Genomic DNA, 27,233 nt, shown 5'->3' on the forward strand with positions numbered 1-27,233 from the left:
ATTCTTCCGGGTGATATGACCTTGTTAAAGTCCCAAGCATAGTTAATTTTAGGTACTGGAGGGGCTGAGGTTTCTGCTCCCTCTGACAGCTGCTGTAAATAACATATGTGGAAACCTGTGTGAGAATGGTCTTTGTTTCCACACAGAAAGAGGCAATCTCTCTAACTCCACCCATATAGGGTAATCACTTGGGTAAGGAACAGGAGGCAGCATGGCTACTATGAAGCCATAATCTCTTAGTGTAGAAAAGCAAGACAATAAACTACTTTGTGGTTGCACAGCACAGAAGTTTATTGAAGCCCTGTTTAGGCTGATCATATATGATCCTCCAATATGATTTGTGTACTCAGTTGTACTATAGTAGGAAGGTATCTGGCATTTAAACTGACAAGGGAAGGAAACCAACAGAATCTCAGCTTTGTTCACATTGCTGTTTAATCTAGTTTCAGAGTGAGCATTGGAAGCAACTTCCTGCCTCTCTACTATAGGTTTAGATGTGAAATACAGTTGCTGCTCATCACAACTTCCAGTTCCTTTCTCTCCTGATTTGCTGTGGATAAAGAGAGGAATTTGGTTTGTTATTTTGCCTAAATTACTGTCATTTATATGTAAGACAGCAAGTAACAGCTCCAACAGTGGATGGTATCACTGCCAATCCTGACCTTACTCAATGATGCCCATGCATCCATTTCCATCAGGCTGATTGGAGTGGGACGTCTGCAAAATTTGTTGCTCCTCAGTTCCCCACTTGCTTATTTATTGGTAAAAGGCTACCCTGGCTGCGATCAGCTACATCAGCCTAAATCAGAAATCGGGCAAGAGGAAAGCCCACACTATAGAATCCACATCACGTATTGCATTTATACCATCCACCATAAGCTGAACTGCCTAACATGGGTTGTACATCTAATTGTCCTTTTAAAGAATTATAAAAATGTTGTTCTTCCTCCAGATCTGCGAGTTCCAAAGACCACAATTTGTAGGACCAATCTCCTCTGCCGTAGGAGTCAGTCTTGCCTTGGATAAAATCACCCCGCTTTGTAACACATCTGAACCGGTCAGTTATCTGTAGTTAGTGCTTTATTCTTCTATCTTGCACTTGTATCTTTGTTGTATCTTCACATATAATATATCTTTTAAAGAAGAGAAATATTCCATGACCAGGTGTGGGAGGGGAGTTGGAGAGATGAGCTCCAGTGCAGACACATGCTCCTTTGACTTGTACCAGTGACGTTTTTGTGAACTGAATGTTGATAACTCCACAACCTACTGTTCTCCATTGCAGTCCATTCTCTGTCATTTTGAGACGCTGGTGGTTGCCATCGGGAAGATGTCGCTGGACAGAGCCATCAGCATCATCCAGAACTTGTGGAAATCCGGCATTAAAACTGAGTTGCTGCACAACGTCTCCCAGGTAATACTTGCAATAGATTTAGGATGCTGGTATAACTTAGGCTGGAACTTGATTGGAAGCTGACCTACAGGACAGCTTGATTTAGGAAGATTGGGGAGGCAGAAATACTTTGGTGATTGGCCACCATGATTTCTTAACTTGCTTATATAGTAATGGGTGCAGTTGGTGCACTTTTCATCCAGACAACAAAGTAGAGATTACAGAGAAATCTGTGATGACAGTACTCTGTTTCTCAGGTTTGGCTGTAGTTCCAAAGTCACTGATAGCATGTGTAAATGGTTAGAGTAAAAAACAGGGAGCTTCTCAACTGAACTGGATCATCTTTATCCGACAGCCATACATGTAAATGGGTAGTGGTCACTGAACAGTGACAGCAGTGGGAATACAAATGGATTTCTTTATCCATCAATGTTAACTCAGCTGAGATCAGCCAACTCAGCACTGAGAAGTAATTCAATTTTTGCCTATCCTGCTGTATGGTTCAGTTTAAAAAAAAAGGTAAAATTGCCACAGCTCCAGATAACTATTGGCTGTTCTGAGGGGGAGAACTGACTGGTGGTCATTTAACCTGAGGATTATCACACCTCCGACAAGGGGCTGTTGGCGTCGTTCTGCATCACTAATGGACCTTCCAGTCAATTGAGGATTAGGGGACACAGATTAAAGATTTTGGACAAGAGATGCAGAGGTAATGAGAGGAAGATAGTGAGTGGCAATGACCTGGTACTTGCTGCCCATGAGTGGTAGAAGCGAAAACAATCAGTGATTTCAAAAGGAAGTTGGATAAGCACCGGAAGGAAATAAGCTTGCAGGGATCAAGCAGGGGAATGGAACTGACTGAATTGCCCCACTGGGCACCAGCTTAGAACAGAGAGACTGAATTGCCTCCTTGTGTGCCACAAATCATTATAACTGTCTGTGCTTAACATGAGTTCAAGTTGTGTCTCTGATTCTCGGTGTTTTTTTAGATACCACGTTTGTTTTTTTTTGTTAGGAAGAAGTTCAGGAGCATTGTGAGCAGACTGGGATCAGTTATTCAGTCCTTGTCTCTGATAAAGAGAGTAAACATGTGAAGGTAACAAACTGTTCAACTTGTAAGATCTGTCTCAATGTTAAAACCTCCTCTTGCCCTTTGCTTTGTAAGTAAATATGTCCCACTGGATCCCCAGTGCCATTGCTCACTGAATGCACAGATAATACAGAAAAGTGTTACAGCACTCAAGTACAATGTATTATTCTGCTGGGGTGAACAAAGTCTAATTGCTATTGCATAAACCATTATATGGCCATTGAATTCAATTGTCAATAATTTTATGGATTGAAAAGTGCTTGTAATTTCAGGCTGTCATTAAGAACCACCCAATGCTTTAAGATTGCTTTGTATCAGTTGTTGTGATATTTGCAACGGATGGTATCTTTGCTTGAGTTTGTGCTTTCAGAAGGGAAGAAAAAGGGGAAGAATGGAGTGTGACAGGGACAGGAAAATAATTGAATTAGCAAGGATGAAATATGCAGAAAGATGAAACTGAATCTTTTCACTCTGCCCCTGACTCCAGTCAGGTAATTCAAGGCAACTCCAGTATTAATATTACAGCCTATGTTATTGAACCTGCCTGGTTGGTTTAATTCTGCAGATGACTTTTCAGTAACAGCAGTAGAGATGGGGCTGCAGCATTCCTAGATAGTGACCATCTGCCAGTAACTATCCATTGCATTTCTAATCATCCTGATATCCACTAGAACCTGCTCAGAGAATAAAGTGAATTTTAGCGCTGACTGAATGGTTTTGATGAGAGCCTGTCTCACATATGGTTAAAATATGGGCATGATTCTCCCAAAAAAAATCCTAAGTGCTGAATTGGCAAGAAAAGTGGTGTAGTTCACAATTACTTTTTCAGTGGGAGTTCAGACTCGAATCTCCCACACTCCATGCAATGTAGAGGTCACAATTGTGAATATCAATAAAAGCCTGGGGTTGGGGCGGTCTATTCACGCCAGAGTCTGACCGTTTCGGAACTTTATGCATGGTCAGTGGCCCTGAACTTCAGCCTGTAGTTTGGTGGCCAGCGATTTGAGCTGGCCAGCCCAAGACCCTTACAGTGCTGCCCCTCCAACCCTCCCAATTGTGACCTCCAAGACCATTCCAGGTCAGACCCAGGCCCGATAATGACATTTAAGTTACATTTAAAACAGTTACTTGGTCTTCCCACTGGTTTCCAGTGCTATCTTGACTCTCCGGCAATGGGAGACACGAGAATCCCATGAAATAGTTGACGCATGCATTTCCCAATCCGATGTGCCAAAAAACTAGCGCATCGCAATTGGAGATCGGGCCCATGGTGTGTGCTCAGTCTTGAAATGTGGTAAAGGTGCCTCTAATAGTTCTCACAGGTTAATTCAATCAGAAACCTATCCTTCAAATAAAGCCAGTTATTTTTGCTGGGAGTATTTTACAACTGTCTTCTCATCAATAGTTTAACTGTAATGACGTTACCCTGCTTTGATGAACTTTGATGATAGTATACTGATGGTTAAATGACAAACAGCTCTGAGAGTAATATTTCCTGCAGGGTTATAAAAATTTGAACCACATCGATGTTTCTCTTGCGCTCAGTTCTATGATTAATGTGCTGTTGATGCAGTGAGTCAATTCCAGCCATTGCTATTTCTTATTTTCTCCGGCATGAAGTTAATGTGTGGTCAGGAAGGAATGGAATGGGGATTGTATGACTGGGGAGAGGAAGATGCTATGTGTGGTCAAAGGGTGGAGCTGAACACTTAGCGTCTCCAATCCAGCCCCACAACAAACTATTTGTGGTTGAACACAAGAAATCGGAGCAGGAGTAGACTTTATGGCCTGTTGAGTCAGGAGCTACTCCTGCTCCTATATTTAATAGAATCATGGCTGGTCTTGGGCTTCAACATCACTTGCCTTCGTGCTCTCCATTTCCTTGATTCCCTGAAAGACCAAAAATCTGTCTATTCTAACCATAAATGGAACCCTCCAGGGTGAAGAATTCCAAAGATTCGCCATCCTCTGAGGGATGTAATTTCTCCTCATCTCAGTCCTAATTTCCTGAGACTGCCCCCAGTTTTGGATTCTCAATCAACGGAAAAATCTCTTGGCATCAACTCCATCAAGCACCTTCAAAATGTTGAGATTGAGATTGCCTCATATTCTCTGGAGTTTAGTAAAATTAATGCCCAAGATACTCAGCCTCTTGTCATAGGCCGAGCTCTTCATCCTCCTCTGTACTGCCTTCAATGCAAGTATATCCTCCCTTAAATGTGAAGACCAAAAACTGAGTGGTCTCATTAAAGCCCTATACAACTGTAGCAAGACTTCTACTCCAGTCCTGTTTGATAAAGGCCAACATAGCATTTCTATTGCTTGTTGCACCTGCATGTTAATTTTCAGCATTCTTTGTACAAGCATACTCAAGACTCTCTGAACATCAACACTTTGAACATCATAAAGTTTCACACCTTTTAAAAAAAAATTCTGTTCTATTGCAACTATTTTGAATAACTTCATACCTTCCTGCATTGCATTCCACCTGCTATCTTGTTGCCCATTTACTTAACCTATCTTATGTTTCTTTGCAGCTCTGGAGAAGTGATATGGACTCAAAATGTTAACCTTGCTTCTCTCTCTTCAGATGCTGCCTGACCTGCTGAGTATTTTTAGCATTTGCTGATTTTAAACGTTTTTGCAGCCTCCCTGAAACTGTATCTTTTCCACAGTTCATCTTTCCACTAACTTGGTGTCATCAGCAAGCTTAGATAATGTTATTCTGCCTCTTCATCTGAATCATTAAATGGCTGACGTGTTAGAACTGACCCTTAGAGCAGTCCACTATTCACTGCCAACCACCTGGAAACATCCCATTTATCTGCTCTCTGCTTTCTAACTGTTAACTAATCCTCCATCTATGCTAATTTATTACCACCAACTCTTGAGCCGCTATTTTGCCTACTGACCTTTTGTGTTATCATCATATCAACTGCCTTATGGAAATCCAGGGATACAAATTACTAATACTATCCTTTATTGTCTCACTAGTGACATCCTTGAAAAGCTCCAGTAAATTTGTTAAACTGAATTACCCATTATTAATACCATGTTGACTTGTTCAAATCATGCTGAGTGTTTTGAAATGCACTGTTAAAACTTCCTCGATGTTCAGCATTTTCTGAACAACAGATGTTAGGTTAACTTCTCCCTCATTTATTGAAAAACTGCATATCATCTGCCAACTTCTAATCTATTCCCAAATCTAAAGAATTATGGGAAATTGTAGATAGAACATTATTATCTCATCTAAAAATCTAGGGTGTAGGAGTGGCACAGTGGTAGCACTGCTGCCTCACAGTGGCAGGGATCCGGGTTCGACTGCCAGCTTGGGTCACTGTCTGTGGAGTTTACATGTTCTTCCCCTGTTTGTATGGGTTTCCTCCAGGTACTCCAGTTTCCTCCCACAGTATTAAAGACATGCTGGCTAGTTGCATTGATCTGAACAGGTGCTAAAGTGTGGCGACTGCGAGAATTTCATAGTAACTTCATTGCAATATTAGTGTAAGCCTTGCTTGTGAGTAATAAACTTTACATTACATCCCAAGGATTTGTTGGACTTTAGCTCCTTGGAAACTGTCTTATTTCTGATGTGAAACTTATGTCTTCTACTGTGAAGGCAGACATAAAATATTTATTCAGTGCTTCTGCCATTTCCTCATTCCCCATGATAATTTATCCTGTTTCTGCTTTTAAGGGTCACACGTTTACTTTAGTTAATCTCGTTTTATATCCTTATGAAAGTTCATACAATTTATTGTTATATTTTTGGCTAGTTTATATTCATCTTCTATTTTTTCCCTTTTATCAACATTTTGGTGGCCCTTTGCTGGTTTCTAAAAATACTTTCAATCCTCAGACTTGTTTCTGCAATATTGTTAGGTCTTTTAATCTAATACTACTCTTAAATTCCTGAGTGAACCACAGATACGTTAGTCTTGCTGAGTTTTTGTGTTTTAATGAATGTATTTTTGTTGAAGAGTTGAACTGCTTCTTTAAATGTTTCTACTGTTCATTTATCTCCATACCCTTTAAGTCAATTTATGCAATTAACTGTAGCCAGTTCTTCACTTAAATTAAACAAAGCCAATTATGTAAGTATAAGTTTTTGTTTATGATTGAAGCATTCACTTTTAAACTTATCTATATTTTTATTAATTTGTGTCACAAGTAGGCTTACATTAGCACTGCAATGAAGTTACTGTGAAAATCCCTTAGTCGCCACACTCCAGCGCCTATTCAGGTGTACTGAGGAAGAACTTGGCATGGCCAATGCACTTAACCAGCACATCTTTCAGACTGTGGAAGGAAACCAGAGCAGCTGGAGGAAACCCTCACAGACACAGGGAGGATGTGCAGACACAGCATAGATAATGACCCAAGCTGGGAATCAAACCTGGGACCTTGGTGTTGTGAGGCAGCAGTGCTAACCACTGTGCCAATAGTATTATGGTCACTATTTCCCAGGACTTTTTTGCCATGAGAGATTACACACTAACCTTATCTCATTACACATTACTAGTTCTAAAATAGTTTTAACCCTAGTTGGTTCCACAATGCATTGCTCAAAGAACTTGTCAGACACAAACACAGTCTACAAACTCAACTTATAAACCATTCTTTACAATTTGATTGTGCCAGCTATATAAGGATTAAAGTCACCCACAATTAATTCACTGTCTTTATTAAAAAGTCCAATTTTTTTTGCTTAAAGCTCTGTCCAGTGCTATAACTACTGTTGGGGAGGGGTGGGGGACATAAACTATTCCTATCAACATTTTCTGACCCTTTGCTTTTCCTGTTTTCCATCCATACTGATTTAACTTCATGATTCTCCAAGGCAATATCTTTTCTCACTTACATTCTGCCTCTGTGGAGTTTATATGCCCCACCCCCCCCCCCCTGTCTCCATGGGTTTCCGCTGGGTGCTCCAGTTTCCCCCCACCGTCCAAAGATTTGTAGGTTAGGTGGATTGGTCATGCTCAATTGTCCCTTAGTGTCACAAAATGTGTAGGTTAGAGAGATTAGTGAGGTAAATAAATGGGGTTACGGGGATAGGGCTGGTAAAATGTTCTGTTGGAGAGCACGTGCAACCTTGTTGGGCCAATTGGACTCCTTCTGCACTATAAGGAATCTATGATTCTATTCTATAATCCTTTGTTATCAGAGCCACTTTTCCTCCTCTACCATTTTGTCTGTCTTTCCAAAATATTATGTACCCTGGATTATTTATATTCCAACCATGTCTCTGTAATGGTGATAAGATTGAAATTATTTACCAATCTATATACTAGTTTCTCCATCTTATTGCAAATGTTTTGTGCATTTAGATAAAGAACATTTAAGTTTTCTTCTGTTTCCTACTATGATCATGTTTGCAGAATCAGTATTTGTTGGTCTCTCTTTTCCTTCTGCTTGTTTTTACTCGCATCGCTACATTAACCTTTCTCTTTGAACTTGAACCCGCCCCAGCTCTGTTTGCTTAAAACCCTGTGCACAGTCCTGGTTATATGACTGGCTGGGACACTGGTCCCAGCGTAGTTTAAATGGAGGCCATCCCAGTGGAATAGCTCACTCTCCCTGAATACTAATGCCACTATCCCATGAATTAAAACCCCTTCTTCCACACCATTGTTTGAGTCACATATTTAATTCCCTAAGCTAATTGATTGAGGGATGACGAGTTAAGGCCCTATGTGTAGTCAGGGAAGGGTGTGGTGATAGGGGAGAGGAGGATACCCTGTGTGTGTTTAGTAGGAGAGGAGGATACCCTGTGTGTGTTTAGTAAGGGAGGAGGGGGAGTGTGGTTGGACAAGGTGATGAGAGATCCTGTCTGTGCATCTGGAAGCGTTGAAAAAATAACCACTTCCACTCCCTCCAGTAATTAGGGAGGAATTCCCAGCTACATGGGTACCGTGAGGCAAAATAGGTTCCTTTACGTTGTGTTAATTTTTTGTTTGCTCCTTTCAGGTGAGATCATTTGAAAAGGACAAACAGACTGAAAAACGGATTCTGGAAGCAGAGGTGGTGGAGTATTTGCAGAAAATCAGGGCCAAAATGTCTGAGGAAAAGGGCAACAGGTGAGAGTTTTACTGTAGAGAATGAATGATTCTGAATGACAGGGACTTGATATCTGATATCTGGTCATTAGAGAGCACTCGCCAGTAGAGCTAATGGCGAGACCTGAGAACAGGGCTGTGTTCAGTAGAGTAGAGAAGGTCAGATCAGATAGTGTTCCGAAATACAGGAGAATAAACAACAAAGGATTATTGCCGTTGATTTGCGAATCAGAACTAAGGAAAACGGGATCTGGATTAGTACTGGAAACGCAAAAACAAAGAAGCAACTTTGCCACTATTTTCATTGCTAGCTGAGTTTGTTGCTATGAGACTGAATTATCCACAATGGGATATTAAATCTGACTGAACTGCAGTGTTGTATGGAATTAGATAAACACTTGGAGTAAAAAATTAGAGAGTTCCAGTGAGGATTTCATACTGTGCAGTTGGCAATAAATCAAAATTTCTGCCTTGATTCAGTGAAAGGCATGGAATTGAAGGTGATGTCTAGTGTTAGTGTGGGGTTTGGCAGTACTACATTTTGGGAAATCTGGGTTCAGGTTTTTGGGGCAGTGCTTTTGTTAACTTGGAAGTGTTGTAAATTGCAGGAGGAAAACAATAGACTTCAAGGGGACATGAAACATGTGGCATGAGTGGAAATATGACAGATAAAACAGACATGGGGATGTATGTGTACAAAGCGTTAAAGAAGGCAGGGTAAGTTAATAAAGCACACAGAATCTTGGGCTTAGACATGGAATACAAAAATAAGGAAACTATGTAGAACCTCTACTTTGGAGTATTGTGTTCAATACTGAGCACCATACTTTAGGAAGAAGGTGAAGGCATTAGACAGTGCAGAAAAGATGTGTGAAAGTGATTCCAAGGATGTTGAACTTCAGTTAAATTGAAAAAGCTGGGGCTTTTCTCCTTGGAGAAGGGAAGGTTGAGAGAAGATTTGATAGAGATATTCCAGTAGTCTAACCAGAGAGAAACTGTTCATTTGGTGGAGCTGTTGAAAACCAAAGGAGACAGATTCAAGGTGATTGACAGAAGAACATTTTGTGCAGTGAGTTGTTTAGGATTTGAAATGCGCTGCATGAAACTATAGTGGAGGCAGTTTATTTTCAAAACAGAATTGGATTAGCACCGGAAGAGAAAATGTTGTAGGGCTACAGGGAGAGCAGAGGAGTGGGACTTACAGCTGCTCTTGCAGAGAGCAGGCATGGACACAATGGGCAGAATAATCTCCTGTGCTATAACTATTCAATGATTCTATTCCCTGATTTCTTCAAACTGGAAGTGTGGAAGCCCTTTATTTTCTCTTTGTGTTTTGGTTTGCAAATCAGGCCATTGATTTGAAACTCTAAATATCTAAAGCTGAGTTTCAACAGTTAGATGAGGGGAGAGATCTTTGTATCATGTAGAGAAGAAGGACATATAAGAAAACAATTTTCTTAAGATTAGAGGATTTAATTTCTTAGTTCTGGCTAATGCAAACGTTTAAAAAGGAAACAAAAATACTGCGAGAACTTGCTTTTCCTAGATTGCTTTCTGTTAACTATCTATCTTCCCTCTATTTTCTTTTAAGCAGGGAAATTCCAGAGAGCCCTGTCTCACAGAACCTAAAGGGATCACTCTTCAGTTCTACAGGTACCACAACCCTCCCTGTCATCAAATGATGTCACATTTTTAATACGTGTAGAGTCAGAGTTCTACAGCACACAAAGTGATCCTTTGGCCCATTGGACAATGCTTCATTCTGTTTTCATGGTGTGACAGTTGATAGTGTAATAGTCTGTCTCTGGGAAGTGAGGCCAATTGGTTGAATAAGGGGAATGAATGAAGAGCAATATGGATGATTGAATCCCCATGTTTGGAGTCATTGCTTTTATGATTGAGCCCAATTCCATTTCATACCTTTTAAATTTGTGTAATTTTTTTCTCCAGTCTTTTGAGTCAATTTCAGAAACAAAAACCCATGCTTGATAGGAACAAGAGTAGACAATTTAGCCTGTTGAGTGCGCTGCTGCATTCGGTTAGATCATGGTTGATCATCTACCTCAACATTTGCCTGCGCTATCTCCAGTATCCAAAACAGAAAACCGGTTAGTGAGTGGGACCTTGGGCAACACCTGTGCTATTTGCCTGGTTCTGTTAGACTGGTTGGCACTCACCCTTCCCTTTCTGCCTCCATAGTCCTGACCTGTGGTGTGATCACCTCTCTGAATATTCTATCCACATAGCCTTATGAATGCGCCACAGTGAATCCTGCTGCCACTTGAGTTCTGAAATCTGGAGCTGGTGACACTCTTTGCCAGTATGGTTGTCTTGGTCACCAGTTCGTCCATGACTTCCCACATATTACAGGAAATGCATTCCATGAGCTGCCTACCATGTCCTAATTTTACTTTCCTTACATTAATTTTATTTTATTTTGGTTCATTTACATTAATTTTATTTCACTTTAATAAACCGTACCACTATTGATAAACAGCACTAGGACAGATAAATCTGATACAGTTTGCGAGTTGTGATAAATCTTACTGAAAGCACTTCTTTCCTGTGTGCACTGAATTTTCATGTGAACCTACCAGGCAGTTCCCTAGTTAACGAGGTAGTCTAATTTGATTGAAGAATGTGAGTTTGATGTTAGAACTTGACTGTTAAGCTAGGTTAAACCTTAAAAAGACTTACCACGTGAACCTAATTTGCTACTCACTTGTTCTGTATCTCACTGAGGTATAGGATCCTGACCATGTGCCCCTCAGTAGAGGCAGAAATACTTTCACTTATCTTTGAAGGTAACCCTATTCAAAAGGGTTCTATTCAAAAATGAATAGAATTCAAATTTGCAGATGACACAAAATAGGCAGGATAGCAAGTTGCAGTAAAGAAATAAGAACCTTACAAATGGATATAGATAGGTTAAGAGAGTGGGCCAAAAGGTAACAGTTGGAGTTTAATGTGGATAAGTGTGAGGCAATGCATTTTGATTGATTTATTATTATTACATGTATTAGTTTATAGTGAAAAGTATTGTTTCTTGCATGCTATACAAAACATACTGTTCATAGAGAAGGAAATGAGAGTGTGCAAAATATAATGTTACAGTCATAGGTGGAGTGTAGAGAAAGATCAACTTAATGTGAGGTAGGTCTGTTCAAAAGCCTGATGGCAGCAGGGAAGAAGTTGTTCTTGATTCGGTTGGTACGTGACCTCAGACTTCTGTATCTTTTTCCCGACGGAAGAAGGTGGAAGAGGGTAAGTTTAGGGTGCGTGATTATGAGAGGAGATTAAATTGAAATACACAAGATGATAAAATTTATGGATAAAGTAGACATGGAGCAGATGCTTCCTCTTGTGGGGCATTCTAGGATGAGAGGTCACTGTCTTAGGATAAGGGGTAGCAAACTTAAAACAGAATTGAGAAAGTACTTCTCCCAAAGGATGGTGAATCTGTGGAATTCGCTACTCCAAAGTGCGCTGGATGCTGGGATAGTGAGTAAATTTAAGGAGGAGTTAGTTTTTTTTAATTGGTGATGGGTTGCAGGGAGAAGGCAGGAAAATATGAGAGATGAGGAGCATATTAATCATGATCGAATGGTGGAGCAGAATTGATGGGTCAGATAGCCCTAATCTGCTCCTATATCTCATGAACCTGCCCTGAGCACCCAGAAGCTAAGAAATTAATGAGTTAAAGTCAAGGCTTTGAGAGGCAACGATTCAGACCAATTTGTCACCATGATGTGACATTTGATGACTTCTAAAACGTTTTAACACTTGTAGGAATACGTTTTTAGCAAAGGCTACTATGTAAATATGTCAAGTAACGATTCTTGGTGTTCCTGTATCTTCACTGACACAGTATCAAAATATAAAGATTTCTTTAACTTCTTGTAAGTCCATTTTTTATATTCTCCATGATTGTGGGTGTTGGAAAGTTCACCTTTATAACACAGCCCCAGTTGCCTTTGAGAAACTGGTGGTGAGCTGCCACCTTGAATCTCTGCAGTCTTTATGGTGTAGGGAGAGAGTCCCAGGATTTTTACTCCATAACACTGAACAAACTGCACTATAATTCTAAATCTGGATGATGTGACTAGGATGGGAACTTATAGTGATGGTGTTCCCAAGTGTCTGTTGCCCTTGATAGTCTAGATGGTAGAGATTGTGAACTTGGAGGGTGTTTTCGAAGGACCCATGGCAGGTTGCTGCAGTACATCTTGTAGCTGATATTCACTGCTGCCACCGTGTGCTGGAGGAAGTGAATCTTGGATTGCTCATAGAGCAGATTCCTTTTTCCTGGATGGCTGTGAGCTTCTTGAGTGTCATTGGTGCTGTACTCATCCAGGCAACTGGAGGGTATTCCATCACATTCCTGACTTTTTCCCAGAGGATAATGTGAAGGCTTTGGGGAGTCAGGAGGTGAGTGGCTCCCTGCAGAATTTCCAACCTTTGACTTGCCCTTGTAACCACAGTATTTATAAGGCTGATCCACTCTGGTCAAAGGTAACCCCAATTGATGTTGATGGCACCAGATTTGTTAATGCCATTGAACATTATTGAGAAGTGGTTAGATTCTCTTGCTGGAATCTGACAAAGGATCATCCAGATTCAAAATATTGACTCTATTCTCTCCCCCCAGATGCTGTAAGACCTGCATTTTCTGTTTTGGTTCAAACCTGAAAGCTGTTCAGGTCTTGCTGATCGCAGACTCTGCTTGCAGAATGCTCTATTACCTGAGGAATTACGAATGATACTGAACACTGTTCACTCATCAGCAAACATCCCTATTTCTGATGTTATTTGGGAGGGAGGGCCATTAAAGAAGCAGCTGAAGGTGATGGGAGGCCAAGGATAATATCCTGAGGAACTCCTGCAGCGATATTCTTGGCTGAGATCATTATCCTTTAACAAATATGGCCATCTTCTGAACTACAGCAGGGATTGTCAGGGCCCATAGGCTTTATTGTATCCATGCCTTAAACCATTTCTTAATATCACATTGAGTGAATTGAACTGGCTGAAGAATGATATCTGTGATGCAGCAGACCTTAGGAGAAAGCTGAGATGTATAATCTACATGACACTTCTGGCTGAAGATGATTGCAGATGTTTCAATCTTGCCTTTTGCACTGATGTGCTGGCATCCATCATCATTGAGCATGGGGAATGTTTTTGGAGGATTTTCCTCTAGTTCGTTGTTTAATTGCCCACTGTTATTCATGGCTAGATACAGCAGGGCTGTGGAACTTTGATCTGATCCATTGATTGTGGGATCACTTAGCTCTGCTCCTGCTGTCTAACATGGAGGTAGTTTTGTCTTGCTGTTTAATCAGAGTAACATCTTTATTTAGAAGTATATCTGGTGGTATACTCTCCTGCATTCTTCACTGAAACAGAGCTGGTCCCCTGGCTTGGTGGCAATGGTTGAATGAGAGATATGCCAGGTCTTGAGGTTACAGATTGTGGCTGAATATAATTCTGCTGCTGCTGCTGCTGCTAATACCTAGATGCCCAGATTTGAGCTGCCCGATTTGTTCTGAATATGTCATGTTTTACGTGGTAGTGTCACACAATGTGAATTCGGGACTTAGTCTCCTGAAAGAGACAGTGGTGGCGCTCCTACCAAAACCGTTATGAACAGACGTACCTGTGAGTGGTAGATCGGTGAGGAAGGAGCGAGGGAGATTTTTTGTTCTGGTTTGATGCCTCAGTACATAGTGCAGGTTCAGTCCAGCAGGACTCAGCCAGCTTGATTAGTTGTGTGCATACTGAGCCAATTTTGGTGATGGATATTCAAGACCTTATGAGGAGTACAGTCTGTGCTTCAAATTTCTGTTGAAAAGTCATTTACCTGAAATGTTTCTCTCCATAAGAATCAGGACCATTAGAAATAGGGACATAATAGGGAAATAAGAAGTAGGTTATTCAGCCCCTCAAGCTTGCATCACTTTTCAATGGGATCATGACTGATCTGGCATTCCTCACGCCCACTTTCCTGCCCTTGCCCAGTAACCCTCGATTTCCTTACTAGTTTAACGTCTGTTGTAGGTAAAATGTTAGAATCCGTCATCAAGGAGGAAATAGCGAGGCATCTTGAGGGGAATTGCTTGATAGAGCAGACGCAGCATGGTTTCGTTAAAGGGAAGTCGTGTCTGACAAATTTACTGGAGTTCTATGAGGATGTGTCTAGGGCGGTGGATAGAGGAGAGCCGGTGGGTGTGGTCTTTCTTGATTTTCAGAAGGTGTTTGACAAGGTACCTCACAAGAGGTTATTGCAGAATTTCAGGGGGCATGGAGTTGGGGGTAGGGTGTTAGCGTGGATAGAGGATTGGTTGTCAAATAGGAGGCAGAGAGTGGGGGTCAATGAGTGCTATTCGGATTGGCGGTTGGTGACTAGTGGAGTGCCCCAGGGGTCGGTGCTGGGGCCTCAGCTATTTACCATTTATATAGATGATCTGGAGGAGGGAACCGAGTGTATGGTGTCGAAATTTGCTGATGACACCAAGATTGGGGGAAAGGCAAATTGTGCGGAGGGTGTGGAGAGTCTACAGAAGGATCTAGATAGGCTGGGCAAATGGGCCAGGAAATGGCAAATGGAATTTAATGTTGGCAAGTGCGAGGTGGTCCACTTTGGTAGGAATAATGGTAGGAAGGATTATTACTTACGTGGCGAAAAACTGCAGCAGGCGACGGTGCAGAGGGACCTCAGGGTCCTTGTGCATGAGTCGCAAAAACCCAGCTTGCAGGTGCAGCATGTGGTCAGGAAGGCGAATGGGATGCTGGCCTTCATAGCGAAGGGGATTGAATATAAAAGTAGGGAGGTCTTGCTGCGGCTGTATAGGGCATTGGTGAGGCCGCAGCTGGAGTACTGTGTGCAGTTTTGGTCGCCGTACTTACGCAAGGATATTTTGGCCTTGGAGGGAGTGCAGAGGAGGTTTACTAGGCTGATGCCGGAGTTGAGGGGATTGAGCTATGAGGAGAGGCTGAATAAACTAGGTTTGTACTCGTTAGAGTTTAGAAGAATGAGGGGAGATCTCATTGAGACGTATAAGATGATGAATGGGATGGATAGGATAGAGGTGGAGAGGCTCTTCCCGCTCAGAAAGGACAGTAGGACTAGGGGGCACAGCCTCAAGATAAAGGGGGGGCGGTTTAGAACGGAGTTGAGGAAGAATTTCTTCACTCAAAGGGTGGTGAATCTCTGGAATTCTCTGCCCGTTGAAGTGGTGGAGGCTACTTCGCTAAATATTTTTAAGAAGCGGGTTGATGGGTTTTTGATAAGAGAGGGGATTAAGGGTTATGGGGAGAGGGCGGGAAAGTGGAACTGAGCCACGACAGATCAGCCATGATCTTATTGAATGGCGGGGCAGGCTCGAAGGGCTAGATGGCCTACTCCTGCTCCTATTTCTCATGTTCTTATATTTATCTCAGCTTTAAATATATGCAAGCACTCTGCCCCCACAGCCCTCTGTGCAAGGAGTTCCAAAGATACTCAATCCTCTGAGAGAAAATCTCATTTTAAATTCATGCCCTTTTATTCTGAGATTATGTCCTCTGATTCTAGACTCTCCCAAGGGGGGGGAAACATTCAGCATTTATCCTGTCAAGTCCCTTCAGAATCCAATACCTTTCAATAAGATCACCACTCATTCTTCTAAATTCTAATGGGTATATTCCCAATCTGTTTAATCTTTTCTCCATACTGGGGATATTTAGTGAATCCTCTCTGAACTGCCTCCAACAAAATATTTTCTTAAATAAGTGGACCAGAGTGCTCACAGTATTCCAAATGTGGCCTCACCAGTATCTTGTACAATTGCAGCAATACTTCCCTATCCTTATATTCCAACCCCCTTGAAATAAGGGCCAACGTTCCATTAGCCTTCCTAATTATCTGCTGCACCATTGTACTAGCTTTCTCTGTTTCATGCACAAGTACCCCCAAGTCCCTTTGTGTAGCAGCTTTCAGCCGTTTTCTCCATTTAAATAATACTGTTCTTCCTTCCAAACGAACTTCACATTTGCCAACATTTTGCTCACTTTCCGTATCAATATCTCTTTGTAAACAATTTGTATCGCTTGTGCAGCGTTTTTGAGTTGTCTGCAAATTTGGCTGCAGTACATTTGCTTCCTTCCTCCAAGTCAGTAATATTGAGATCCCAGCACTGACGCCTGTGGAACACCACTGGTTACAGGTTGCTAACCTGAAAAAGAACCCCTTATCTCCACAGAGAGTGCCAGATGTGCCAAGCGTTTCCAGCCTTTCTGTTTTTAATTTGTTCATCTCATTTTTAAAAATAATAGAATTCTGGTTTACATAGTTTAATAGGCTAGTTAAGCTCAATAACTCTTAATTTGCTTCAGCAAGATATCATGAATACACAGCAGTGAAAGCACAGAAAATTTCATTTTGCTCTTTCTTCAGGCATCGGTCAGGATGGGGGATGCTTCATTGTTAAATGCATTTAGGGTGGGAAAGTTTTTTGACCTCTTGGAATTAAGGGATATAGGAAGTGGAAGTAAAGGTCAATAATCAGCTACTTCCATAATGAACGCGGAGTAGGCTCAAGCTGCTGTATTGTCCACTCCACACATTTCAGAGTTTCCATTATAAATTACATTGTAAGAATTGATGACAGGAATATACAAGTAAGGATTTTAAAATAGAGATTGAAATGTTTCTGCATCTTGATCCAATAATCTCTTGCCCAGTAACAATGCTTTCTTTCAAACCAGTATATTAAATAATCATAGCATATCATTACTATGCATAATGATCTTATTTGCTCATTTAATCACTTTTGCATCCCTGGTTATTAGCTTTCTGACTTTTTAACCATTTCACTTTTATCCCCCAGGGCCTTTTGAATCACACGGAAGTTCCTTAGTGCCAAATCTTAATCTAATTTCTCCTGAGAAGCTGTCGTCCAGCACTAAACGACGATATGAGGAAAAGGTAAGCGGCCACCTTTCCGTGTGCCAATGCTTTATATGGAGCCTAAACCAAGCTGTGGCTGATGTGGGGTTGTTAGGTGCTGAGACTGGAAAGAAAACATCTCTTTGCCAAATGATACCGGAAAATCAGAACAGGTCACTCCAGATTTGAAAGTTTGGTCATCAGGAGCCAGTGACAGCGGATTTGAACTGAAATCTTAACTCTGGCTCTGGCTGAACTTTTTTTGATTTCCATTAATGGTAATTTATTTACTTCATTTAATCCTTCATTCCCATGTCTTAATACTTCCCCGTTGACTCAAGCTCAAAATGGACTTGCTGCCCAGAGCTATGGGTGGATAATTGGTCCTTTTGCAAATGTTTTCAAGCTCCCTTCCCTCCACCCCAAAAACACATGCCAACAAGATTATTCCCAGGACATGCTCCCACCAGTCTCCTCAGGAAATGTTTGCATTTTAAATTTGAAGTGTTATTATACTACTTCTCCATGTAATTATATTGAATGTCAATGGGAGACCATTTCATTTTGAGGTTAGTCAACATAATACCTTAAGTGAGAAATTAAAACCCCATGAACTTCCAATTTCATTCGCAGTGGAAGCAGTTGGACTGATAAGTGGTAAATAGTATTTGCACCACACAAGTGCCAGGCATTAAGCATCTTCAACAAAAGTGTGCATCACATTTCCCCATTGTATTCAATGGCATCATTACCTTACTATCACCTCCTGGGGATTACCATTGACCAGAAACTTCCATGTAAATACTGTAATTGTAAGGTAAGGTCAGAGGCTAGGAATTCTGTGGTGAGAAACTCATCTCTACGCTGTCCAAAACCTTTCTACGATCTACAAGGCACAAGTCAGGAGTGTGATGAAATACTCTTTACTTGTCTGGATGAATGAAGTTCCAAGAACATTGAGGAAACTCAATACTGTTCAGGACAAGGCAGCCTGCTTTGGCTGCAGTGTGTGCTGCGTACAGAGCATACTGCAGCAGCTCACCAAGTGGCATTCCCTCCAAACCTGTGACCTCTACCATCTAAAAGAACAAGGGTAACAGATGCATAAGAACGCCTCCAAGTTCACACCATCCTGACTTGGAATCTATTGCTGTTCTCTCACTATCACTAGGTCAAAATCAAAATCTCCCTCGCTCACTACACCAAATTGCCTGCAGCACAACCTTCACAAGGGCATTGGGGATGGGCAAAGAACCCTGGCATTATCAGCAAGGCAAATATTTGGTTAATGATTTAAACATATAGATTTTTTGAAATCCCATGGGAAAGTTACTGGAAGATAATGCTCCCATTGTATCCATTCTAATTTAATGTTAGCAGACTGAATTCTTGCCTCTTCTATGAATTGTTTCCGTTTGATAAAATGGACATAAATGCTGGTCTAGCTAACAGTGCCCACATTCCATGAATTAATAAATAAAAAGCTCTCCTCACATACTGAAAGTATTAAAACAGCATGGTTTGTGTGAATGTGACTCTGCATAGACAAATATGTGCAATATGCATGTAGTTGGTCAAAACCTAATGATTGTGTGTCAGAACTGATTAGACAAGAATGAGTGCTTTTAGGAGAGGAGCAAATGCCATGTTGTTAATGTGCTGCACCACATGCCCCTGTCTTTAAGTAATTCTGAAGATCAGCTCTTTTCTTTCCAGGTCCTCTCAAAACTTCAAACCTTTATCAATAACCTGCAGCAGAAAAGCAGCGAGATTGAAGTTTTAGCGGTGAGTCACTGAATGATTGTTACACCATGCTGGTATTGGGGATAGCATTTACAATCCAAAGCTGTGTTGGAGAGTTTTGGGCCCAGGACTCCACCCAACAGTTGACCTGAGATGATGACTGTGAGAGTGAACTATTCTCTCTTGGCACAGTCGTTAGCCCTGCTACCTCACAGCACCGGGGACCCAGTTTGGTTCACAGTCTGTGTGGAGTTTGCTCGTTCTCCCTGTATCTGCATGGAATTCAGGTGCTCTGGTTTTCTCCCATAGTCCAAAGGGTTAGTTGAATTGGCCATGCAAAATTGTGCCTTAGTGCCAGGGGTATTAGCTAGGGTAAATGCATAGGATTATGGAATAGGGCCTGGATGGGATTTTAGTTGGCGTTGGCATAGACTCAATGGGCCAAATGTCTGTCTCCTGCACTGTAGATTCTGTGAACATTCAGTGCCTGGAGGAAGACAGTGAGACAAAGTGATGGGGAGAATAAAGAATGACCTATTTCTTTGTGTGCTCCCTTTTCTTCCCAGACATTGCTAGGACTGTTTTGGGAGCGCTGTAGCTAGTTATTTCCTATTGTGCAAAGTATCAAAATATTTGATACTTTGTGGCGATCGCATTAAAGCCCCAGTCTTATCATATCATAGGTTTGCAACAGGTAGGATCTATAACTTCCAGGACTCCCTTGCTCAGATTAATCTATGTTGTTAAGAGGGGTTGATGGAAGAAGTGAGGGGGGGATGAGAAATTCACATTGGTTCTATAAATAGACGTGTGATTTAATTTGCAGGTTGATGTATCAAAGGAAATTCTGATCAGCTTCTTGTCACTGGAGGTAGGATTTAACCTACACAACACTTTGTAAACGACTATTGTTTCACAAGCAGTTTGGAGAGGTTTGCAGTTACTGCTGTGTTCTTTCAGTGTTTATATAACCTGCACAGCTGCCCATTACCATTTTCTCCCACATTTCCACTGTCCTGTAATACCTCTGGGTGAGAAGCTGGTTTGCCTGTAACTATTCCATTCAGCCACTTGCTCCTCAAAACTGTGTGTTAGTTGACTAATTGAAATATGACTGACATCACATCCCAGACTGATTCCACCTTTCTTCACACACCCAGGGGCACCCTGATTACATTCTATCGTTTCCAAGCCTAGAGCCACTGTGGCCCAATGCAACACCCTAATCGTCATCTAGTTCAAGGTCAACATTCTGCCTGATCTAACTCTAGAACTTCTGGTCTATGTGGTTCAACTAGAGCTTAAATGGACCAGTTAAATGCTTAAATAGAGGTTAAATGGACTGGTGGGGCCTGATGCCCAATTTCTATGCCATGCACACTATATAGACCCATGCATTGTTCAGTAGAAAACTTAATCTTAATAATGTGCTATCATAAAATTGTTAGTTCATGGAAAATTGTTCAGCCCATTGTGTCCATGCTGTTGGACAGCTTTAACTTTCACCAAGTACATTGGTATGAAATGAATGGTTGGTTGGGCTTTCCAATCCCGTGTTTGTTCTGATTTTCTATTTCTGCTTTCCCAGTATGGTGGAGATGAGCAAACATTCAATGCCAGCGTGCAGCAACTGCTCTCACGGTTTACTAAACAGCGTTATCTGAAATCCATTTGTGACCAAATCCATCATTTCAAGTTGATCAAGAGGTAACTGAGAGCAGGGATGTGGGGAGAGATTCCTCATGGAAATTTCTGGGTGCTGAATTTGAGGAGTTAGAGAAATGGGTGCTGTAAAGTGCTTTGGAATGTTCCTCGGTGTTGTAGTGAGGAGTTGGGGCGGTTTCTGGGTGCTGTAATGATGCTTTGAGGAAGCTGTGGCATGCTATAAGGGGAAGTTCCTAATTGTTGTAATGTACTATTCAGGAAGTTCCTGGGGCTGCAATGGGATTTTGAGGAAAGTAAGGGAGTTTACTCAGGGTGTAACTTTGATTTCATGATTGAGCTTTTGTCAAAGCTTCCACGTATGGAATATAGCAGTCAATACTCAGTTTATGATGCTGACACCATGAGTTAGATACTGAGTAAAGCTCCTTCTACACTGTTCTGTCAAACACTTCCAGGACAGCTGCAGAATATACACTGTGAAACCAACAAGGTTTTTGATCTTGTGTAATGAGGCAGGGTTAGTTAGAAAACTCGCAGTAAAAGATCCTCTGGGGGAAGAAAGTGATCTTGGTCCATTTAAATTCCATATTAAATTGGAGGACGATTCACTCGAGTCCAAAACAAGAATCCTGAGAGGCTAACATTATGCAAATTAACTAAAATATTCAGCAGTAAGCAAACAGTGGGAAACATTTAAAGCATTTCAACATTCAAAATGTTGAACAGAAGTAAATTCAATTTAATAAAGCTCAACAAGGAAGGTTAAGGATAATATAAGTTTAAAGGAAGAGGCTTATAATGTTACAACAAATAATAGCCTGATGATGGAAGTTTTGAAAACCATCAAAGGGCAACAAAGAATTGATAAAGAGGAAAAAAAGTGAGGGTAAACTAGCCAAGAATGTAAAAACAGATCTTACAAATATCTAAAAAGGCCGAGAGTAGCTCAACTAAATGTTGGTCCCTTTGAGACGGGAGATATTATGAGGAATGAGGATTAATGTAACAGAGAAAAAGTGTTGGAGAAAATTAATTGCAAAAGGCTGACAAATCCTCGGATTCTAACGGCCTGCATTCCATGGTTCTAAAAGCAAATAGTGCGTGAACTGGTCGTGATTTTCGATGATTCTTGAATGATCCCTGCTGATTGGAAGTTAACAAATGTACTTTCCATTATCCAAGGAAGAGAGCAAAAAAACGTGACATGAGGCAGATGTTGGAAAGTATTAGTAAAGAAACTTTAACAACCAGAAGAATCATAGGATGATCAGAGTCTACTTGGCTTTATAAAAGGGAAATTGGGTCTGGCAACTTTATTAGAGTTCTTTGAGAATGTAATTTATAAGGTAGATAAATGTAGTATACCTGGATTTCCAGAAGGATAACAAAAGGTTAATATGCATATTACAAGGAGTTGGGGTGATGTATTAACACGAATAGAAAAGTGATTACTGGACAAATAGCAGGGCATCTTCAAGTTAACAGACTGTAGCTCATGGAATGCTACAAAGATCACTGCTTGGGCCTCGGCGATTTGCAATTTGTATTCGTTGCTTAGTCAGAGAGACTGAGAGCAATGTTTGCTGCAGGTACAAAGTTAGATGGGATTTTAAACTTAAAATGTCAGGAGAACTTAAAGGACCTGCAAAGAAATAAAGACAGATTCAGTGAGTACCAGGTGACAGATGGTAGTCTACATAATATGGGAGAAGTGTGAAATTATTCACTCTTCATAGCATGGAGATTAGCACTGCTGCCTCACAGCACCAGGGACCCAGGTTTGATTCTGGCCTTGGGTGACTTGGGAGTTTTCATGTTCTCCCTATGTCTGCGTGTATTTCCTCTGGGTGCCCTGGTTTCTTCCACAGACAACTGTTGTCAATTGTTCTTCCCACAGGCCAAAGATTAACGAATTAGGTGAAATGGCCATGCTAAATTGCTTCTCAGTATCCAAAGATGTATAGGTTAAGTGGATTAGCCTGGATAAATGCATAGGGTTATGGGGGTAGGACACAGGGCTGGGGTCTGGGTAAGGTGCTGTTTTGGAGAATCAGTGCAGACTCAATGGGCTAAATGGTCTCCTTGTGCACTGTAGGGATTCTATGGTTCTAGTGGACTGGAATACAATTACATCTCGCTACAATAGAATAGGGATTGATTAGATTACATCTGGAGTACTAGGCACAGTTTTGGTCTCCATATTTAAGGCAGGATGGACTTGCTTAGGAGGCCGGATGGCAAAGATATACTGGATGGATTATTGTGATGACAAAGAGGGTTGTCCTATGAGAGGCTGAGAAATTAGGCATATGTTCTCTGGAGTTTAAAAGAATTAAGAGTGCAATTTCATTAAAAGATACAAAATTCTGAATGGGCTTGACAGGGTTAGACACAGAGGTTGGAGAATGTAGGACACGGATGCAGTCTCAGGATAACGGATCGATCATTTAGGATTGGGATGAGGAGGATTGTGAATGTTTGGAATTGTCTACCCCAGCAGGTGTGGATGCTCCGTTATTGAGTATATTTAAAAGCTAAAAAGTCAGATTTTGTTTATGCAGGGAAAGAAGGGAGGAAAAGTAGAGTTGAGGCAGGGGATCAGTTAAGTCTTTGAGTTGTTTTTCTGATCTTAGTGAAGCTCTTGCTACACTTGTCCCATCAAACCCTCCGAGGGCTGACACAGTGCAGGTTAGATAGAGAATAAGGCCCTCTCGACATTGTTCTATCAGACTCCCAGAGCAGATACAGTGTGGGGATAAATACAGAATAAAATTCCATCTACACCACTGAAACAAGATTCCTGACTCAGAGCATTAATAAAGTGCTATCAATTTTCAGTCTTATACAGCCTTATGTGGATCTTTTGAGAGCCTGTGTTGAGCTAGTTGTGGATTTTTGACAAGCTGGTGTGTACTAATGGCTGAGTTGAAACTGCATGGCTGATGAATGTATTTCCTGATAGGTTCCTGATAGGAACCTATGTCTGCAGCAATTAATCAACAACCTAGAAATAGGCTGTAAATTTCCTGGGTGCTATAACTAGCTGTAGCTCTAGTGATCTGCTATCTGTAATTCAGTTAGCTAACTTGTTGCATTTCTTTGTTTACAGAGTGTCCTTGCTGATTCTGTACAGTTACAGAGATGACTACTACAGAATTCTGTTCTAATGAGGCTTTATGTTCGAGGTTTGTGCAGAAGAACTGTACCAACCAGAGGAGTTGCGCCAGGATGTCATAAGATGGACTTCAGCACTTCGAATATTTGAATTAATACAAGTTCTTCTTTCCAGAGTGTTGTGTAGTGATATCCTGTTATTATGCAGTGTGTTAAATCATGTGCAATCCAGTCAGCTCTCTTCCAGATTGTGTTCTCAGTCCTGCACTTTCAGTTCATTTCTCCAACACTGCCTCCTCCATCACAAATTTAAGAGCTCCATTGCTGTGAAAATTGTAGTACTTCCTGTATGCCGCTGGCAGGCTTCACAGTGCTGCATCCTTTGCAAGCTTTCGAGTGTGAAATAGGTGTGGGACTTCTCATGTCAGAAGTGCTGTGTACTTTCCTGACTATGGTATGGTGTCTGCAACCCTGCCAGTCACACCATCTAATGCTTTATCAAGGCAAAGATGTACAGTTTGTATGATATGTCAGTGAAAAGTTGCTCTGTAGATTAGCAGTGTCCCCTTTGCCTGCTCTCCCCAGGCAGGCATTGTTCAAATGAAACTGATTCTGTACTCGCCCACTGGGAGGAATAGCACTTCACTCATCTTAACTGTGAGACACTTGAGTTCTGAACAGGCACCATCACCCTGCACCTCCGCTAGTGTTTGTTCTGCTCTTGGAGATTGCAGTGTTGCCACTCTTCCTAGCTGCATCTTTCCACTCATCATTTTGTCTTGGATGATCATGTGGTCTGATTGAGTTGAATGAAAATTACATACGTTTGAGTGGAGGGAAAATGCCTTTCTTTGAAATTTATCTATTAGTGTCACAAGTAGGCTTACATTAACACTGCAGTGAAGTTACTGTGAAAATCCCCTAAATTCTAAATCCATCAGTCCATTTCTGAGTGCTTCCTACCATTGATGGTGCTGTCAGTTTGATTCTGGGCGTGAAAAGTGAATTTTCTAACAGCGCTGTACTGAATTGAAGGGTTCACTGGTTTTCGGTGCAGTTTAACCTACTCTGCTATTTTAACCTGCAGAAGAGGAATCTTTCGAATCATGGAAAATTATTTTAAACAAGGGTATTCCAAAACAATTTTGATGGCAGGCCATCCCATAAGCAGGCACTTGAGCGTTTGGCTACTTGATTATTGTTGAGTGGCTCAGTTATACTGGCAAATGTTGGTAATTTGCAACATCAGATTATCGCTGCTCTTTTTCTCAGTTATTCACTTTAAGGTTCCATTTCTCTGCTCCTTTACACACAATGATGAGTGCATACTTGCATCACTGCCATAAGCCAGGCTGAGCTAAATTTGTAGAATTGCTAGAATGGCCCCTATTTAGACAAAAGTATTGAAGGAAATAAATACTGGGAGAGTTATTATTGTTTGTGTTCAGTTTAGGAATAAATTATGAACACTGTAAACATTGTATTTTTACCATGGACTTTGCTAATGCTGGAGAGTACTATACATAATCACAGCAATAAGGAAATGAGCCCTGCAACTTTGTGGGGGCTTTCCCCAAACTTTTTGTGCAACTTTGCAGTGGATCATTCGAACATGAGTCCTTACAAGTATAGGAGGTCGTCATTTGGTCCATTAATTCCATGATAGCTTTCCCAAGAATAATGCAGTCAGTCCCAATCTATCCCTGTTACTCTGCAGGTTTATTTCCCTCAAGTGCCTATCCAGTTTCCTTTTGAAATCATTGATTGTATTGACTTCCACCATCATTGCAGGCAATGAGTTTTAGGTCATTGCCACTCAAATGCGTTAAATCTCTGTTCCCTTAGTTCTTGGGAACAGTGTTTCTGTCTGCCAAATATTATCCAGTACACCTCTATCAAATGTGCTAGTGTCTTGGAAGGAGATCAAAGCAACCCTTAAGGAATTTTGTGTTTATATTTGAAATTTAAATAATTTCAATGCTGTGAATTTAAATTGTTAACACTAGGGATTTGAAGAAAAATAAATAATTTCTCTGCATTTGTGTGATTACTCTCTGCACACTAAATTTCATCAATGACCTGCCTTTCATCATAAAATCAGCAATGGGTATATTTGCTGAAGACTGAACAATGTTTAATACCATTGAGTCCTCAGGTCCTGAAGCAGTTGTACACCCAAATTTAGCAAGCCCTGATAATATCCAGGCTCAGGCTGACAAGTGGCAAGTAGAATTTGTGGCACAAAAGTCTATGGCAATGAGGGAATCCAACCATCTCCCAATGATGTTCAATTGCAACACGTCCCAGACCCAAGACCACTATAATCTAGAATGACAAGAGCAGCAGATACCTGGGAAGACCATCACCTGAAAGTTTCCTTGTCAGCCACTCACCATTTTGACTTGGAAATATTTTGCCATTCCTTCACTCACTGAGTCAAAATCCTGGCACTCTCTCCCTAAAAGCACCATATGGACTGCAGTGATTCAAGAAAGCAGCTCACCACTGCCTTCCCAAGTGCCGAGCTAGCAACACCCACATCCCATGAATGAATTAAGAAGGCCATGTTGGCTTCTATTATTAAACACCAGGTAGTTGCCAAATATAGATGTGTGAAGAAGCAGGCAATGCAGGAGGTTTTTTTCCTGATCCGTGTATTATTACATATAGCCCAGTGTGATGGTACATGCAGGTTATAAAAATCTTACCAACTTAATCTGATTTGTGTATAGATGCACTGCCCTAATAGGCTCTAGATTATTATTTGAACCATGAACAACAGGCACTGAGTAAATAAAATCAATACATTGAATGAGAGACTCGAGAGCAATAGTACAAAGGAATGAGAGTGCTGTACTGTTGAGATGGCCTTCACCAGAATAGCGCTAGTGCCAGAAGCCTAGCAAATTGCATAACTAGAGGCGTTGAGAGACTTCAAACTAAACAGTGAAGAGGGTTCATATAATAATCAAGGTCTGATATGAAGGAAGAGTATACAGAGTTCAGCAGCATTACAGTCAGAGTAGGTAAAATAGTACAAAGATAAAATTAAAGGCAAGAAGTAAACAATGGGAAAAACATTACTCTTGGATTCTGGAGCCGTACCAGAGGATTTGAAAACTGCTAATGTGACACCCCATTCAAAGGGGGGGAGGCAAAAAGCAGGTAACTTAAGGCTGATTATCCTAACATATATTGTCGGAAAAATGTTGGAATCAATTATTAAGAAAACAATAACAG

The 27,233-nt window shown here is 41.1% G+C and overlaps 1 protein-coding gene across 2 annotated transcripts in view; it reads left to right on the forward strand.

Moving 5' to 3' along the window:
* eif2ak4 (eukaryotic translation initiation factor 2 alpha kinase 4) overlaps window positions 1–26,031 on the forward strand; it is a 128,850-nt gene extending 102,819 nt beyond the window's left edge. The window contains exons 30-39 of one of the 2 annotated variants that reach the window (XM_080202975.1): window positions 953–1,057; window positions 1,286–1,414; window positions 2,409–2,489; window positions 8,457–8,566; window positions 10,137–10,198; window positions 17,413–17,510; window positions 19,188–19,256; window positions 20,041–20,085; window positions 20,803–20,921; window positions 23,989–26,031. In XM_080202975.1, the coding sequence (XP_080059101.1) occupies window positions 953–1,057; window positions 1,286–1,414; window positions 2,409–2,489; window positions 8,457–8,566; window positions 10,137–10,198; window positions 17,413–17,510; window positions 19,188–19,256; window positions 20,041–20,085; window positions 20,803–20,921; window positions 23,989–24,046 (876 nt within the window). In that variant the 3' untranslated portion in view covers window positions 24,047–26,031. The remainder of the gene's footprint in view (window positions 1–952; window positions 1,058–1,285; window positions 1,415–2,408; window positions 2,490–8,456; window positions 8,567–10,136; window positions 10,199–17,412; window positions 17,511–19,187; window positions 19,257–20,040; window positions 20,086–20,802; window positions 20,922–23,988) is intronic. The other variant, XM_080202977.1, reaches the window with a different exon arrangement.
* Window positions 26,032–27,233: the final 1,202 nt, after the last annotated feature.

This window comes from Carcharhinus amblyrhynchos, chromosome 14 (genome assembly GCF_965287045.1).
Source record: "Carcharhinus amblyrhynchos chromosome 14, sCarAmb.v2.hapA, whole genome shotgun sequence".
Classification (NCBI taxonomy): Eukaryota; Metazoa; Chordata; class Chondrichthyes; order Carcharhiniformes; family Carcharhinidae; genus Carcharhinus; species Carcharhinus amblyrhynchos.